At 45.5% G+C, this 14,438-nt stretch overlaps 1 protein-coding gene across 1 annotated transcript; it reads left to right on the forward strand.

The window, feature by feature from the left end:
* The first annotated feature begins 4,148 nt into the window (after nt 1–4,148).
* C8H6orf62 (chromosome 8 C6orf62 homolog) lies at nt 4,149–11,517 on the forward strand. The gene is made up of 5 exons (XM_028737564.2): nt 4,149–6,328; nt 6,845–7,021; nt 8,694–8,819; nt 9,341–9,475; nt 10,074–11,517. Exons 1-5 carry the CDS (start codon nt 6,200–6,202, stop codon nt 10,197–10,199), a joined length of 693 nt encoding a protein of 230 aa, XP_028593397.2. The 5' UTR covers nt 4,149–6,199; the 3' UTR covers nt 10,200–11,517.
* The last annotated feature ends 2,921 nt before the right edge of the window (nt 11,518–14,438 follow it).

The raw sequence follows: 14,438 nt of genomic DNA on the forward strand, positions 1-14,438 counted from the left end.
AATGGTAAGAAAAGACACCAACAATTTTTGACTTACTAGAAAACACATGGTCCATTATGAGGAATTTGATTTCAAATATATTTCAATTGTTTGTTTTTATTAGTCGATGTCTAGCCTGAACTTTTGGGATGCGGCAGTTTATAGGCTTAAAACAGAAATACAAATGTTCCGTCTCTGTTTATGCACTCTGGTTCATGGCTCTCAAATCAAGAGGCAATGTAAAGGGGAAATGTTTAGTTTGTCCCCAAACTTGAATAGGTTGTACAGTATTTAACAGACACACAAGCTACTGGCAACCTTTAAATTTCCACTAGATGGCAATACAGTATAACATGAACATTAAAGGCACAACCCTAGGCTGCAGAACCATCGGCTAAGGCGCTACAGTGGTACAGTACCTCGGGTTACAGACGCTTCAGGTTACAGATGCTTCAAGTTACAGACTCCGCTAACCCAGAAATAGTACCTCGGGTTAAGAACTTTGCTTCAGGGTGAGAACAGAAATTGCACAGCGGTGGCGCGGCAGCAGTGGGAGACCCCATTAGCTAAAGTGGTACCTCAGGTTAAGAACAGTTTCGGGTTAAGAACGGACCTCCAGAACGAGTTAAGTTCTTAACCCGAGGTACCACTGTACAGGAATTGGTTAAAGCCCCACTATGCTGGCAGAATGCCACATACCTCTGTCATGAGGGATATTATGGTGCAACTGCCCAAATACTCTGGAAGAGCTCCTTATCATGAATTCATTGGCTCCCTCTGTGTCTTTGTGTCATGTGGGCATTGTCACCAGCATAGTCCCTGATTGGTGGGTTGTGGCAGTATGTCCAGAGACACTGAGGTTGTATGTATGTTGTATTCCTGTCATTTTACATTTTCTAGCTGCTTTTATCCCCTCCTGGGCTGAGTATGCATTAGATAATATTAGTTCCCTATATTTGTTTTAAATGTTTTTCTGATTTCATTTATGTTGCAATGATAATTATGTTGGAGTTTTGTTTCAACGTATTGTCTATTATAGATGGGCTTTATTTACCGTATTTTTTGCTCTATAAGACTCACTTTTTCCCTTCTAAAAAGTAAGGGGAAATGTGTGTGCAGCGATCCCTCTTGCTGTTCTGGCTTCTGAGATTCAGATTTATTTTTTTCTTGTTTTCCTCCTGGTGCGTCTTATAGAGCAAAAAATACAGTAGTTTTATTATTCACACTGTTTAAAGAACATTTAGAATACTGTAGATTGTTAACAGATTTTATGGCATAAGCCTTCATGGATGTCAAGGATGAAGATGCTAAAGCAGCCATCCCCAAACTCGGCCCTGTTTTGGGACTACAATTCCCATCATCCCTGACCACTGGTCCTGTTAGCTAGGGATGATGGGAGTTGTAGTCCCAAAACATCTGGAGGGCCAAGTTTGGGGATGCCTGAATCACATAATTATTTGGGATCAAAGGGGATGTGTTGGGGAAAGTGCTGCCGCTAGTGGCAGAAGAACCGAAATTCAATCCCTGGCATCTTCAGGTAAGGCTGGGAGAGACTCCTGCCTGAAACCCTGAAAGCAGCTCCCAGTCAGCGCAGACAATACTGAACAATATGGCCCAATGGCCCAACTCAGTAGAAAGCAGTTTCCTATGCTACACTGCCTAAGGCCACTTCAGAACTGTTGCTACCGGGTTCAGTTGCATATTGGCAAATTAAAATTGTGCAACAAACCCACTTTGGGAGGAAAATCAGAAAGTGATGGGGAAATGCGTGCAAAATTATGAGAGAATATTAAAAACAAAAGTGAATTTCATATGCAACCTACCATCAAACTTTGTGCAAACGTGTTAGTAGTGGGAAAGTGTGCTCAATAAACAGGTTTCCTGGATCACGGGCGTAGCCAGGATTTATTGCGGCGGCGGGGGGCAGAACTGAGCTATATGTCAGGCGACTGATCAGTTAGTTAATTATTATTATTTATTTTGATTTGGGGATGGGAGTTGCTCCCCCCCCCCCCCCGCCTACGCCCATGTCCCGGAAGGTGCCTCTGCGTGGGCTTTCGATGCGGGATCGGTGCCGCCACGCGTGCAAGTACTTATTTTGCTGCGTCCACACACTGTCGTCAGCATTAAAACGCCAGGTGCCTCCAACCGGGATTTACCCTTTCCGTGGAAAATCGGATGAGTTAAAAGCACCCCGCTGGCGACACAGCGGCCCCCGTCTGGAAGCCCCCTAGCGCTGTTACACAACCAAGCGCAAGCCCCGTGTCCTCTGTTGTTGTGATCATCATACACACATGACACGCTTTACCCGCGTGCTTCGCCCCCGGGAGGTGGCGCGGTGACGTCTGAGACGGGCGGGGGGAGCCGTTCACTTCACTAGAGGGAGAAGGCGGGGCGAAGGAACTTGGAGCCTGTCTCTGGGCAGAAACTAGTTCTCGCATTAAGTTTTTAAAAAAGGTGCGGATGCGCGCCCCACCTCACTCGAATCTATAGCGGAGCGCTTTAAAACAGGTTCTGCAATGGTGGGTTCTTTATGTGGGGACAGACCGAGACCGCGGAGCTGGTGACGGCGGAGCAGCCCCTGGAGACTAGATGCGCCTTGTGCGTCATGGAAAACGTAGCAGTTCTCTTGGATGGGGAGAGGGAGGGGATGGGGCGCAGGTGCAGTGGCGTAGCGTGGGGGGTGCAGGGGGGCCGGCCGCACCGGGCGCAACATCTGGGGTTAGGGCAAATCCACGGGTTAGGGGGCGCAAATCCACAGGTTAGGGGGCGCAAATCCACGGGTTAGGGGGCGCAAATTACTTGCCTTGCCCCGGGTGCTGACAACCCACGCTACGCCGCTGCGCAGGTGGGCGGGGGGTCAAGTACTCTAGCTTTTGGTGGCCTCTAGACTATTAGCAGCTGCTTTTCATTTGCTGAAGAAGTGGCTCAACTTGACATGCCGCCGCCTGCATGATGACCGTCGAGGGAGAAAGCGCGCTGCCGTCTAAGTCCACTGATCAGACACCCTTTGTGCATCTAAACAGCTGCGCTGCAGGCATCCAACAGGTGCAGCGGTGTGTCGCCGTGCAGCTTCTAGAGGAAAAACAAGGGAATGGGCAGAAATAAATTGTTCAGGCTTTAAAGTGCCGCAGGACTCTTTGTTATTGTTGTCAGGAAAAGGGGAGGCGAAAAACAAGGGGTAGCATTCGTGGGGGGCAACGAACGGTCGGAAACCTTTTCAGTTGCATAGCATCGTTTAAGATGCAGTCCCAAATCCACTTACGTAAGAGTAAGACCCAGCGAATTCAGTGGGACTTCTTTGGAACGTAGCCTTCCGTTAGGGCAGGCGCCCGTTTTGTAATCTCCGATGGGGCTTTTTGTTAATTCGGAAGCCCAGCCACCATGCTAATGGGTGTAGGACCGGAGTCTGACACGGCTGAAGAGCGGGATCTTGCTCTGCATTTCATCATCACAATTTAAGAGGCACACAATGGGAAGAAACGCACTCCTGGTGCGCAAGCTGTGCGGCAGACATGCTGCAACAGACAGATGATTTCAAAGCCTCCAAAAGAAAAACTGTAAGGGAGGGTACACGAATATTTCCGACTCCATATTAAAATAAACAAGTAGTCAGCAATCGGAAGAACGTAAAAGTTACTCTAAACGCCTTTTAATTTTGATCTTGCGTGTGCGGCGAGTTTGTTCCTAAGAGCCGGTACTAGTGTGCGCTCTTTGTTACTCCAGTAGAATGAATAGGACTTCCATTTTCGAGTACCCGCTTGCGGGTGACACTGACACAGGCTAACAGCCCCCACGCGGCCATTAGCCCGACCCTCTGCCGAGCCAGACGGACCTAAGCCCCTTGATTTTTACACCACGCAGTCCTGTGCACGTTTGTTTACTCGGGGACGAGTCCCATCGTGCCCACTGCGACTTTAACTTATGTCAAATGGCTGGGACACGTCGGAACTCTGCAAAGGACCGGGCATAGACACACTTCGCCCCCACTGGAGACAGCGGGTAACACTCAACACGCAGGTTGCATTGAGTACCAGCTGCCCACCCTACCCCACTTGCCCCGTTCGCTTTACCCCTCTCCACCCCTCTCCCGAGACGGAGATGGTACAGTCCACCGCAGGGCGCCTGCGCAGCGGGTCGCGGGGCGGAGCCTTCCCGTGTGTGTGAGTCAGGCGAGGAGGAGACGCGGCGGTTGCCATTTTGAGGGCTTCTCCGCTCGGGCTGCTGCCGCTGCTGCTTCGCCGCCTTCCGCGTTGCCCGGACCGAGAGACTCGCCTGCGCCATCCTTCGCCTCAGAGGGGACAGGAGCGGGGGCTTCTCTCGCTCTTTTGCTTCTTTCCCGCCGTAGGAGCCTGTAGCGCAGGGACTTTCCCCGGCCCGGCCTCGCTCCGCCGCCGCCTCTTCCTCCTCCTCCTCCTCCTCTCGTCCTTCCTTCCTCCCTCCCGCCGCCTCCGCCGCCACCATTTGCCACCCCCCGGCGGCTCCGGGGCGCCGAGCTTAGGCTATGGGGACCAGGCTGCTGGGACTGAGCAGCGGCAGAGCGGGCGGCCCGGTCACCGTGAACAGCGCAGCGGGGATGGCGGAGCTGGGCGGCTTCTTGGTGGCCTTCTCTTGACATGGCTCCTGCCCGTGCTGCTAGCAGCGCCGCCGCCGCCGCCTCCACTGCTCCACCCGCGCCCGCCGGCTGCGGGTAGCGAGCCAGGCCACGCCACAGTCTCCGGTCCGGTTGGGTGTCTCTTGCCGCCTGAGCCTCCCGCCGCGGGGGCTTCCAAGGAGAGGGGGAGGGAAACCGCTTAATTACTATTTTTTACGAAGAGGGTGTGCTTGTGTGTGCTTTTTTTGTTTTTAAAAAGCACAACAACTAAACAGCTAATAAAAAGGGGGAAGGACGGGTTCATAATCCTTTTTTCCTTTAATTTTTTTTTTATTTGTTTCCGGGAAAACGCGTTTTTTCCCTTTCCAAATTTATTCAAGTTCGCTGCGACAAAAGCCTCTTTGCAAACTAATTTTTTTTCCCCAATTGAATTTTTTGGGGTGTGATAATTCCCTTCCTCTCCCTTTTCCCCCGCCCCCCTTTTTTCTTCCCCCCTCCCAAGAACCCGAGTTGTTGGTTGTTGACCATGAATGCAAGAGTGAATTCCGGGCCGTAGACTTGAGTGGCCCCCGCTGCGCTGAGCACAGGCCCGCCTCTTCCTCTTGAGCAAGGAAGAGAACAACCCCCGCAAGGAGGCCAATCGCATCAGCCATGCCCAGCCCCAATTAAAGCGGCAGAGGGGAGGAGGATTTTTTTGTCCTGCCCGGGGCTTAGACTGAGGGAAGGAAGGCTAGTGGGGTGGGTTGGAGGCCTCTCCCTCCTAGGGGAGTGCTAGATCGAGAGATCGATTTGGGATTCAAAAGGCCAGAAAATCTCCCAAATCTTCCCTCCACCTTTTTATCAATGGCCACCATGATCCCTCTTCTCTCCCACAGCCGCAGCCTTAGGGCAACCATGTGCCTGATGATGAGCAGGATGAAGTTAGAAATGACTCTGCTGTTTTCCAAACTCCTTGCTCCTCTGCAAACCAGCACACTGTTGTCTGTGGTTGATTATTTTGTTGTTGGTAGGGAAACGTCTTACCTCCCAGGACATCCACTCCTGTTCTGCATTCCCTCCTTTGCTTTCTACCAAGTCGAATAATTCTTGAAAAAAGAAAAAGCCAGGCAGCATAGCAATAGCAGAGATCTTGAAAATAATCAGCAGTCATGAATCTGGGCGGGATAGAACACTGTCTTTAATTTCAGTTTTTTGTTTTTTGGGGGGGTGGCAGCGTGGGGCAAGAAACCCGCCCAAATGGATTGGGTCCATGCCCGTTATTGCTTTTTATTCTACACACAAATTGTGATAAGATTTTTTCCCCATTCTTGCCCACTTATTCCTGTGGTTTAAACTGTGTATATCAGTGTATTTTCTTCAAATTTCTTTGGGCTTTTGACAATACTGCGCAAACTTTTTGTCCAATGATGGTTGGACTAATAGTTACTTTGTTTTATGACCCCTCTAATAAGACAGTCTTGTAAAACATTTGCCTAAGGTGCATTTTTGGGTTATGCCTGTGTTCTATTGATTCAGTGGTATTAGCAGGAATAAAATGACTTGTTTCTGTTGTACTCGAGTCTTATGAAAAAGGGCCCATAGTTTAGTGAAGGTTTCAAAAGGCTTTAGTACCATCTGTATTACAAAATGGGGGACCCAAACTCCCGGAAGAAACAAGCTCTGAACAGACTTCGTGCTCAGCTTAAAAAGAAAAAAGAATCTCTAGCTGACCAGTTTGATTTCAAGATGTATATTGCCTTTGTATTCAAAGACAAGGTAATTTCCTTTTTGGTTGTTCTACTTTTGTATTGAGTGACTCCATACCTCTGTTAGCACACTCAAAATTACAATCTTGAGAATGAATGTGGAGAGCATTGTAAAAATCTGTTAAACTGTGTTTTCATCATGCCTAGGCTGTAGCTTTGATGTTTAATTTTGAATCATGTTCATTCCTTATGCGCTGGGTATCTTAACAAAACCTTGCACAGTTTTCAAAATGCCATGTGAGAGTTAATACTGCATTATGGGCTATGGTTGCACACAAATCTGGGGAATACATAGAACTGAATTTTAGAGACTCAGCATTTTGGATTATAATGTGAAATGCATTTTTGCTTAAGCATGTGCTTCAGCATCCATTTATCTCTAAATTTAGGTTTGCAATAAGTTTAGGGTGTTACCCAGTTCTTAGGTTTGCAGTAAGTTTATTTTTCTTAAGTTTTGAAAGCATTGTAATGACAGACTGCTTAGAAATGAATGAAATGCAACGTGTTCTTTGTTTTCCCTCATTAGAGGAAAAAGTCGGCACTCTTTGAAGTGTCTGAAGTGATACCAGTCATGACCAATAATTATGAAGAAAATATCCTGAAAGGCGTGCGGGATTCCAGCTATTCCTTGGAAAGTTCCATAGAGCTTCTACAAAAGGATGTGGTTCAGCTGCATGCACCCCGCTATCAGTCTATGCGCAGGGTAAAACATTTAATGTTCTGTCATTTTGTTTCAGAGAACATTTTAAAAGGCTATTAATGCTGCTAGTAGTGTTTCTATATCAAAGATCTAGATATAATCAGCAGGATTAAAAGGACTACTTTAGATGTACCCAATGACTTACATGTTTTAGTGGGATTCCCCCACCCCCTTTTGAACAGACTACGCACCAAACTGCTGATGGAACTTTTGCAGCATAGAGGGGGTTGAAGTGTGGCTATGTGGTTTGAAGTTCAGTGTGTCGCTGCATAAGGGTTTTTTGGATGCTGCCTATCAGGTGGTTAATCTGTACAGTGGACCCTTAAGTTATGTACCACTCTGGATACGTAAATTTCAGGTTGCGAACGCAGCAAACCTGGAAGTGTATACTTCTGGGTTTTGCCATGTGCACATGTGCAGAAGTGCTTCGCGCACCGCGTGTGTGCGCAGAAGCGGCATCTCCAGTTAAGGACTTTTCAGGTTAAGTACGGACCCCCGGAACGAATCTAATTTGTACCCGGGGGGTCCACTCTATTTGAATATTTAGTATGCTTTGTCTAGAAGACATACTGATTTACTTGGGTCTTTGACACCATCAACCCTATTCTCTTGACTGTCATTTAAGTTATTTTAATGTTGTATTTTTAATTGTAACCCACTCTTCGACAGGTGGGTAATAATACTCCTGCTAAATAATAATAGTTTTGTTGCTCTTTGCTCTATCCCTCTTGTATTGTATACATCACTTAGAAACTTTGTTATTAAGTGGAATATAAATTATTTATCTAAGAGTTTTCATTATCCAGGCCCTCAGTATTTTAACAAGTTTGTCTCTTGGTAAAAGTAGATGTGAGAAATAAGCATGGAGAAAAAAATAGAATTGTGGAACTGGAATATTGGCAGAGACATCTGAGATGAATGATTGCTTTATATCTCTCACAGAAATTCAACATAGTGGCTTAAGTTCTATTCTGAGAGAGGAGGGGCTGCTTCTGTTCACAATCCAGCAGAGGCTTTTCCTGGTGGAAGGGGAAGCAACTTTTGCAAAGCCCCTTCCCCCACTGTTCTATAGGGTTTCCTATCCCTCAAACCTTTTTTGCAGGGTAGGAACAAGAATTGCACAGGGAAGTGAGAATTGTAGAAAGCTTTCTCCCATTTCTGGCAGGAGTGTCCCATGAGTGGGAAGGGAACTCCGGATTCAATTCATACCTGTTGAACTGAAACAAAATAGGGAATAAACTCTTAAGCTAAAAATACAGTTGTTATAAGCTGTGTTTTTGAATTTAAATATTCTTGATGAAGACAGCAAGACAACATAAAAATGTAAATGTGATAAAAGTGGGTGTATTTACCGATGGGCATCTAAAAAACTATCCTGAGGGCATCATTTTAGTTTGGGCAGTTTTTCCAAATCCATAAAGTTTGTTCCCATAAGAATTAAATTACTAGGACTGGGTTCCGATTTCCACATTATAAATGTTAATGTAAAGTTAGCAGATAGGCAGGGTGTGTTGTAGTGCTTAAGAATAAAATCCTATTGTTATAGATGTATGAAAGGTATACAAACCATTTGAATTACAATTATATTTGCTTCTCAAACGTGTATATATATGTGTGTGTGTGTTCTCCCACTAGATTGTTGGGACACTATTAATTTTATTCATGTCCTTAACAGGATGTGATTGGCTGTACGCAAGAGATGGACTTCATACTTTGGCCTCGGAATGATATTGAGAAGATAGTCTGTCTTCTGTTTTCTAGGTGGAAGGGATCGGATGATGAGCCCTTTAGGCCTGTTCAGGTATGATACAGGTCCCAGGCAGCGTGCTACTAAAACCCAAATAAGCCATTAGCACTTTTAATGAATACCACTTTTTCTTTATGGTGGTTATAGTGAATTGTGGTATATTTTTGTAATCATTAAGGTGTTTGTATGATTACAAAGGCAGAATGTTGTCACTGAATGTACCTAAGCAGATGTTTTGAAGTTATTTAGTTTATTTTGTCTCTTGATTGGTAAACTCAGCAGAAGCATTTACCAATAAGTATGGAGTACTGCATCTGCGATAGTTGTCATTTTTGTTTACATAAAGTTAAATATAGGGTTCTTCAAATGTACTGCCATTAGAAAAGGGGGAGATACTGACGTAATAATCAGTCTAATTTAAACTATATCTCCATTAGCTATAATTTCAAGTTGTTCCTGAGATTTTTCTATTCTGCACTTGGATGCATTGCATACGTGAACATTGACTTTAGATTGGTGTTCCTTGAACATATTTTATTTATAAACTTTTTTGTTACATATTCCCCACCCCACAGGCCAGGTTTGAATTTCATCATGGTGACTATGAAAAACAGTTTCTGCATGTACTGAGCCGAAAGGACAAGACTGGAATTGTTATCAACAACCCTAACCAGTCAGTGTTTCTCTTCATTGATCGACAGCACTTGCAGGTAGCCATCTCCCAGTGCATACCTGTTTTTCCTTATGCTCTTGTTTGCCTCTTTTCTATTATTTAATAGCTGTCTGCTTGGCTTCACTGCAGTCAAGAGGTACAGATACAGCATTCCTTTTCTATGGCATAATGTGCAATATGTTCCAAACAGTAAGTTTGTGGGATATACTTTATAAGTATTGAGCTGCTCTGCCTTGAGTGCAATGAAGCCATCTGATTGGGTGTATTTCTATTAGATTTAGGAACTGAGGTGGTGGGGATTTGCAAGTGTGCATCAGTATCATTTGTCATTAATTGAGATTGTTTCTGCCCGTTCGCTTTTGAAACACAATAAGGATTTGTATATGTCCTTAAGCGAGAAAAGATGGTACAGGTCCCCTGCTGGAGAAGGCAGATTTTAGAAATCTGGTGATCAATTTACATATTCAGCAAGCACCATAAATTCTTTGTTATGCTTTTATGTTGCACCACCATTAGTTTCATTTTCTGTTGCTTCTGCAAGGATGAGTTGAGGCAATATGTGAAGTTTGTTTTTCCACACAGTGCTGTTTATAAAATATACTCTGTCCTGAAATAATTTATGTATCTCTTTCCAGACTCCAAAAAACAAAGCTACAATCTTCAAGTTATGCAGCATCTGCCTATATCTGCCACAAGAGCAGCTCACCCACTGGGCGGTTGGTACCGTAGAGGATCACCTCCGTCCTTACATGCCAGAATAGGGTACTGGCCAGCAAAATGGGGAAGATCACAGAATGCAGGAGTGCAGTTTTCACTTTTCTCACCATTTATTCTTTCGGAATAGAAGAAAATGGACACATGTTCAGAACACTATCCATCGTGGAACTTGATCATCCTGGATTATTTTCTTTTATCATTTGTATCTCAGAACTTTTAAATTTTTTTTAGATGTTTTCTGCATGGACCTTGTGAAAGAGAATGCTCTGCATATTTCTGCATTGTATGAGCATCCTACCAAAATGTGAAACGAAGGGACTGTTATACACTGAAAGAAATGTATCTGAGAGCACAAAGTGATCATATATGGTGGTGTTCCCATTTGTGCTGGTCATGTTCCCTAATATCAGTATTCATAGGGTGAGGAATGAATGTAATGGTGTGAAAGCCATAAGCTTTGCTGTTAACACGATTGTATCAGGTTCATGAATAGGTCTATGGCTTGTTACAGTAGATGGCTAAATGTGGGAAAGAAATCTTTTAAGGAAAAAAGAGCATCTCATTTGGTGTAGGCATTAATTGCCTCTTTTATTTTGCTTGGCCTTGTTTGAGTTTCCTGGCATTCTCACTTTTGGATCTCTTTCCCCAGTTTGCTGTGTAACTAAATGTAGAGTGTTCTGTTGAGTTGAATACATTTTTACAGACCTGGAGTCTGAAGTAGCCTAAAGCAGCTAAATTTAAGATAGCAGCTGCAGAAACCACGTTGGCAGAGGATTATTATTTTTTTCCTGACAGTTGACTTGTGAACTGTAGGAAATACTGGTTTCCAAAACATTTCTTATGGAAAACCCTCTGAGGTTCTTTTTGGGGGGGAGGGGAGGAATAAAGCAGTTGTGGATTTAATTGTAAAATATTGTTTGGAGTGTCAAAAGTTGGTTTTGACAGAACATATTTTGTTTAAGATTGTGCAATGAACATAAGGAAGACTACTGTATAGCTTTGGCAAAGAAAGCTTTGCTTAAAGGGTTGAGTAATTTGACTGAAGTAAATCTGTATAAGCCTACTCCCTTTGGGTAAAACTAGTGCTTATCTGTTTAAAAAAATCTGTATTTAGCTTTTGTTTGGAATTGGAAAAAAATTAAAAATAAACAAATTAGGTGACCAAAGACTTCTACGTTCATTTATTTTAAAAACATGTAGACACTAGCTTATGACATGTCATAGCTAACTTTAGGTAGACAGTCTTTGCATATGACAACAGTTAGATACATCAAAAAGTATCATATGCAAAATAAGCTGGAGATACCAATTCAAAATCTGTTGGCAGTGTTCACATGTAACAATAAATTAAATTTCCTGGTTTATTATGGATGAGTGGCAGTACACATTCATATTCCTCCCATGAGGGAAGCTGTGCCTTTCTGTTACATTCGAACCAAGGATTATCTGCTCTTTAACAAGTGATTATCAGGAAGAAAAAAACAAACCATGGCATAAGGTTGGCTAGGGCTAGTTGCTTGTTAGGGACAAGCAAGCTCTGCACTCTGGTTTAGACAGAACAGGAAGCAAAGCTTCCTGGTTTGTTTCCTCTAGCAATAGCACAAGTGGAATATTGAACAAGGTCTATCACTATGCTCACAGAAAGCTTGGCTTATAACACAGCCGTTGTATAAATGTAGATTTTCATTAGGTTTCTATAACCAGTACATTAAACTTCTATATAAAACATGGCAATTCACTTTTGAAACCCAGTTAAAAGGGAGAAGTCTTCATAATAAGGTTATAATAATGCATGAAGGATTACAATTTGGATGGAGAATGTCACATTTCACCAGGCCAGAGGTGTGCACCTAAAATAGCTATTGGGAGCCAGGCTGATGTTACGAAGTACCAAAGGAATTTTTTTCCATTCCCAACCCATTTTAAAGGGGAAAATGTTCTGAGAATTAGCAGAGTACCGTATTTTTCGCTCTATTACACGCACCAGACCATAACACGCATGTAGTTTTTAGAGGAGGAAAACAAGAAAAAAAAATCTAAACGAAACAGTGGATGTATGATTTTTGTGCTTCATGCTGTGGCCACAGACATGTGATCTGATGGTGAGTTTGGGGTAGCCCAATTCAAAAATCCTGAGGATCCATGTGGATCCGTGCTTTGTAACCACGTTTTAAGTGGGGAGGGAAGGGAAAGCACTCAAGGGACAAGGAGCACGCGTGGGGTGTGTGAAGAAGGATGCTTCTAATAATGCAGGCGAGGGGTTTAAGGGGAGAAAGAGCTCGCGTGGGGTGTGTGGAGAAGGAGCTTTTCCGCGAGCTGAGCGGGGAGGAGGGACGGAAAGAGCACTGTTGCTTTAAAGGAGCCAACCGGACAGCAGTCGCTTACAGCAGTGTAAGCAGCTCCTCTCCTCTCCCGCTTTGCTCCTTCTCTTCTCTCCCTCTTTGCTGCTTTACACAGCTAATGGCGAATCCCCTGCAATCCAAGTCCTGCTCATGTGCTCAAACCTATGCAGTCTATTCTGCGTAATTTCCCCCTCTCCCTCATCCTGTGCCCTCCTGTCCCCAGCGTGCTCAAGCAGCCAGCGGATCAGGGGAGACGCTGGGAGACATGCATTTTCCCCTCTCCCTCATCCCGTGCCCTCCTGTCCCCAGCGCGCTCAAGCAGCCAGCGGATCAGGGGAGACGCTGGGAGACATGCATTTCCCCCTCTCCCTCATCCCGTGCCCTCCTGTCCCCAGCACGCTCAAGCAGCCAGCGGATCAGGGGAGACGCTGGGAGACATGCATTTCCCCCTCTCCCTCATCCTGTGCCCTCCTGTCCCCAGCGTGCTCAAGCAGCCAGCGGATCAGGGGAGATGCTGGGAGACATGCATTTTCCCCTCTCCCTCATCCCGTGCCCTCCTGTCCCCAGCGCGCTCAAGCAGCCAGCGGATCAGGGGAGACGCTGGGAGACATGCATTTCCCCCTCTCCCTCATCCCGTGCCCTCCTGTCTCCGGCGCACTGAAGGAGCCAGCGGATCAGCTGAGACGCTGGGGACACGTAATTTCCCCCTCTCCCTCATCCCATGCCCTCCTGTCCCCGGCGCGCAGCCTCATTGCTCCGTTTAGAGAGCGCGCAGACCTTTGCTAGCTGAGGCTGCAGCAGCTGTTGCTGGCTACGCAACGCTTTTAAAAGCGCCTGCTGGCTTCGAATTGCCTGCCTCCTTCCGGCTCGCTATGGCTCCCGTCTATCCCTCCTCCAGTGTAAGTGGCTGCTGCCTGCTTTGCTGTCATGCCTCTCCTTCCCTCCCTCCTCCCCGGCTCCTCCGTAGGTCGCTTTAAAGCAAGCAAAGCGAGAGCCTCAGCGTGTAAGCGGCTCTTGCTTTGCTTACTTTCAGAGAGCCCCTCCTCCTGGCTGTAAAGCAGGCAAAGCTAGAGCCGTGCAAAGCGAGACAGAAGCCTTGCAAGCGGCTCCCGCTTCGCTTAACTGACTGCAGCCATGGCTCCGGTCCAGTGCATTCGCCCCATAACACGCACAGGCATTTTCCCTTACTTTCTAGGAGCAAAAAAGTGTGTGTTATGGAGCGAAAATTACGGTATATTTCTTTACCCACAGCAGAAGCTTGAGTTCTAACACTGCACCCTCAGAAATTAACATTATGGGCGGGGAACCTTTGCCTCTCCAAATGTTGTTGAACTACAACTCTCAAGCCTTGACTATTGATCATGCTGGCTGGGACTGATGGGAGACATAGTTCAGCAATATGGAGGGCCTTTACTTGGTTGCAAGTCCGTGGTGCAAATCTACCAAACCCACAGCAATGAAGGCAGCCTGGGAATACAGCTCCTTGAGGGCATGAGGCCTTTCCCCACCTTGGGCCCCCCAAATATTGTTGGACTACAAATCCCATCATCCCTAACCAGCAGGAGCAGTGGTGAGGGATAATAGTAAAGTTGCCTAATGATCGAAAACCAGACAGACTGCCTTATGAATCTTTGCGCCACCAGGAAAGGCGACCATTAGACCCTTGGGGATTTCAAATTACTGTTTTCCCACCAAGCTAACAATCTGCTCCTGACCCAGTTTTAACACCAAAAGCAACGGTGTCTTGTAGCACCTTAAAGACTACCAGATTAGTTATTACATAAGCTTTTTTTAGGATTCCAGCCCACTTCAAGCAGATGCATGTACTACTGTATACACAGTTGGCAGGTATAATATGGGCATAGTCAAGATGGAGGAAGTTAACCTGAATCATTACTTGTTGGGGGGCACTTAAATTCACACAAATTTGTGCATGTAGCA

The sequence above is a fragment of the Podarcis muralis genome, chromosome 8, assembly GCF_964188315.1.
Source record: "Podarcis muralis chromosome 8, rPodMur119.hap1.1, whole genome shotgun sequence".
NCBI classification, from domain to species: domain Eukaryota; kingdom Metazoa; phylum Chordata; class Lepidosauria; order Squamata; family Lacertidae; genus Podarcis; species Podarcis muralis.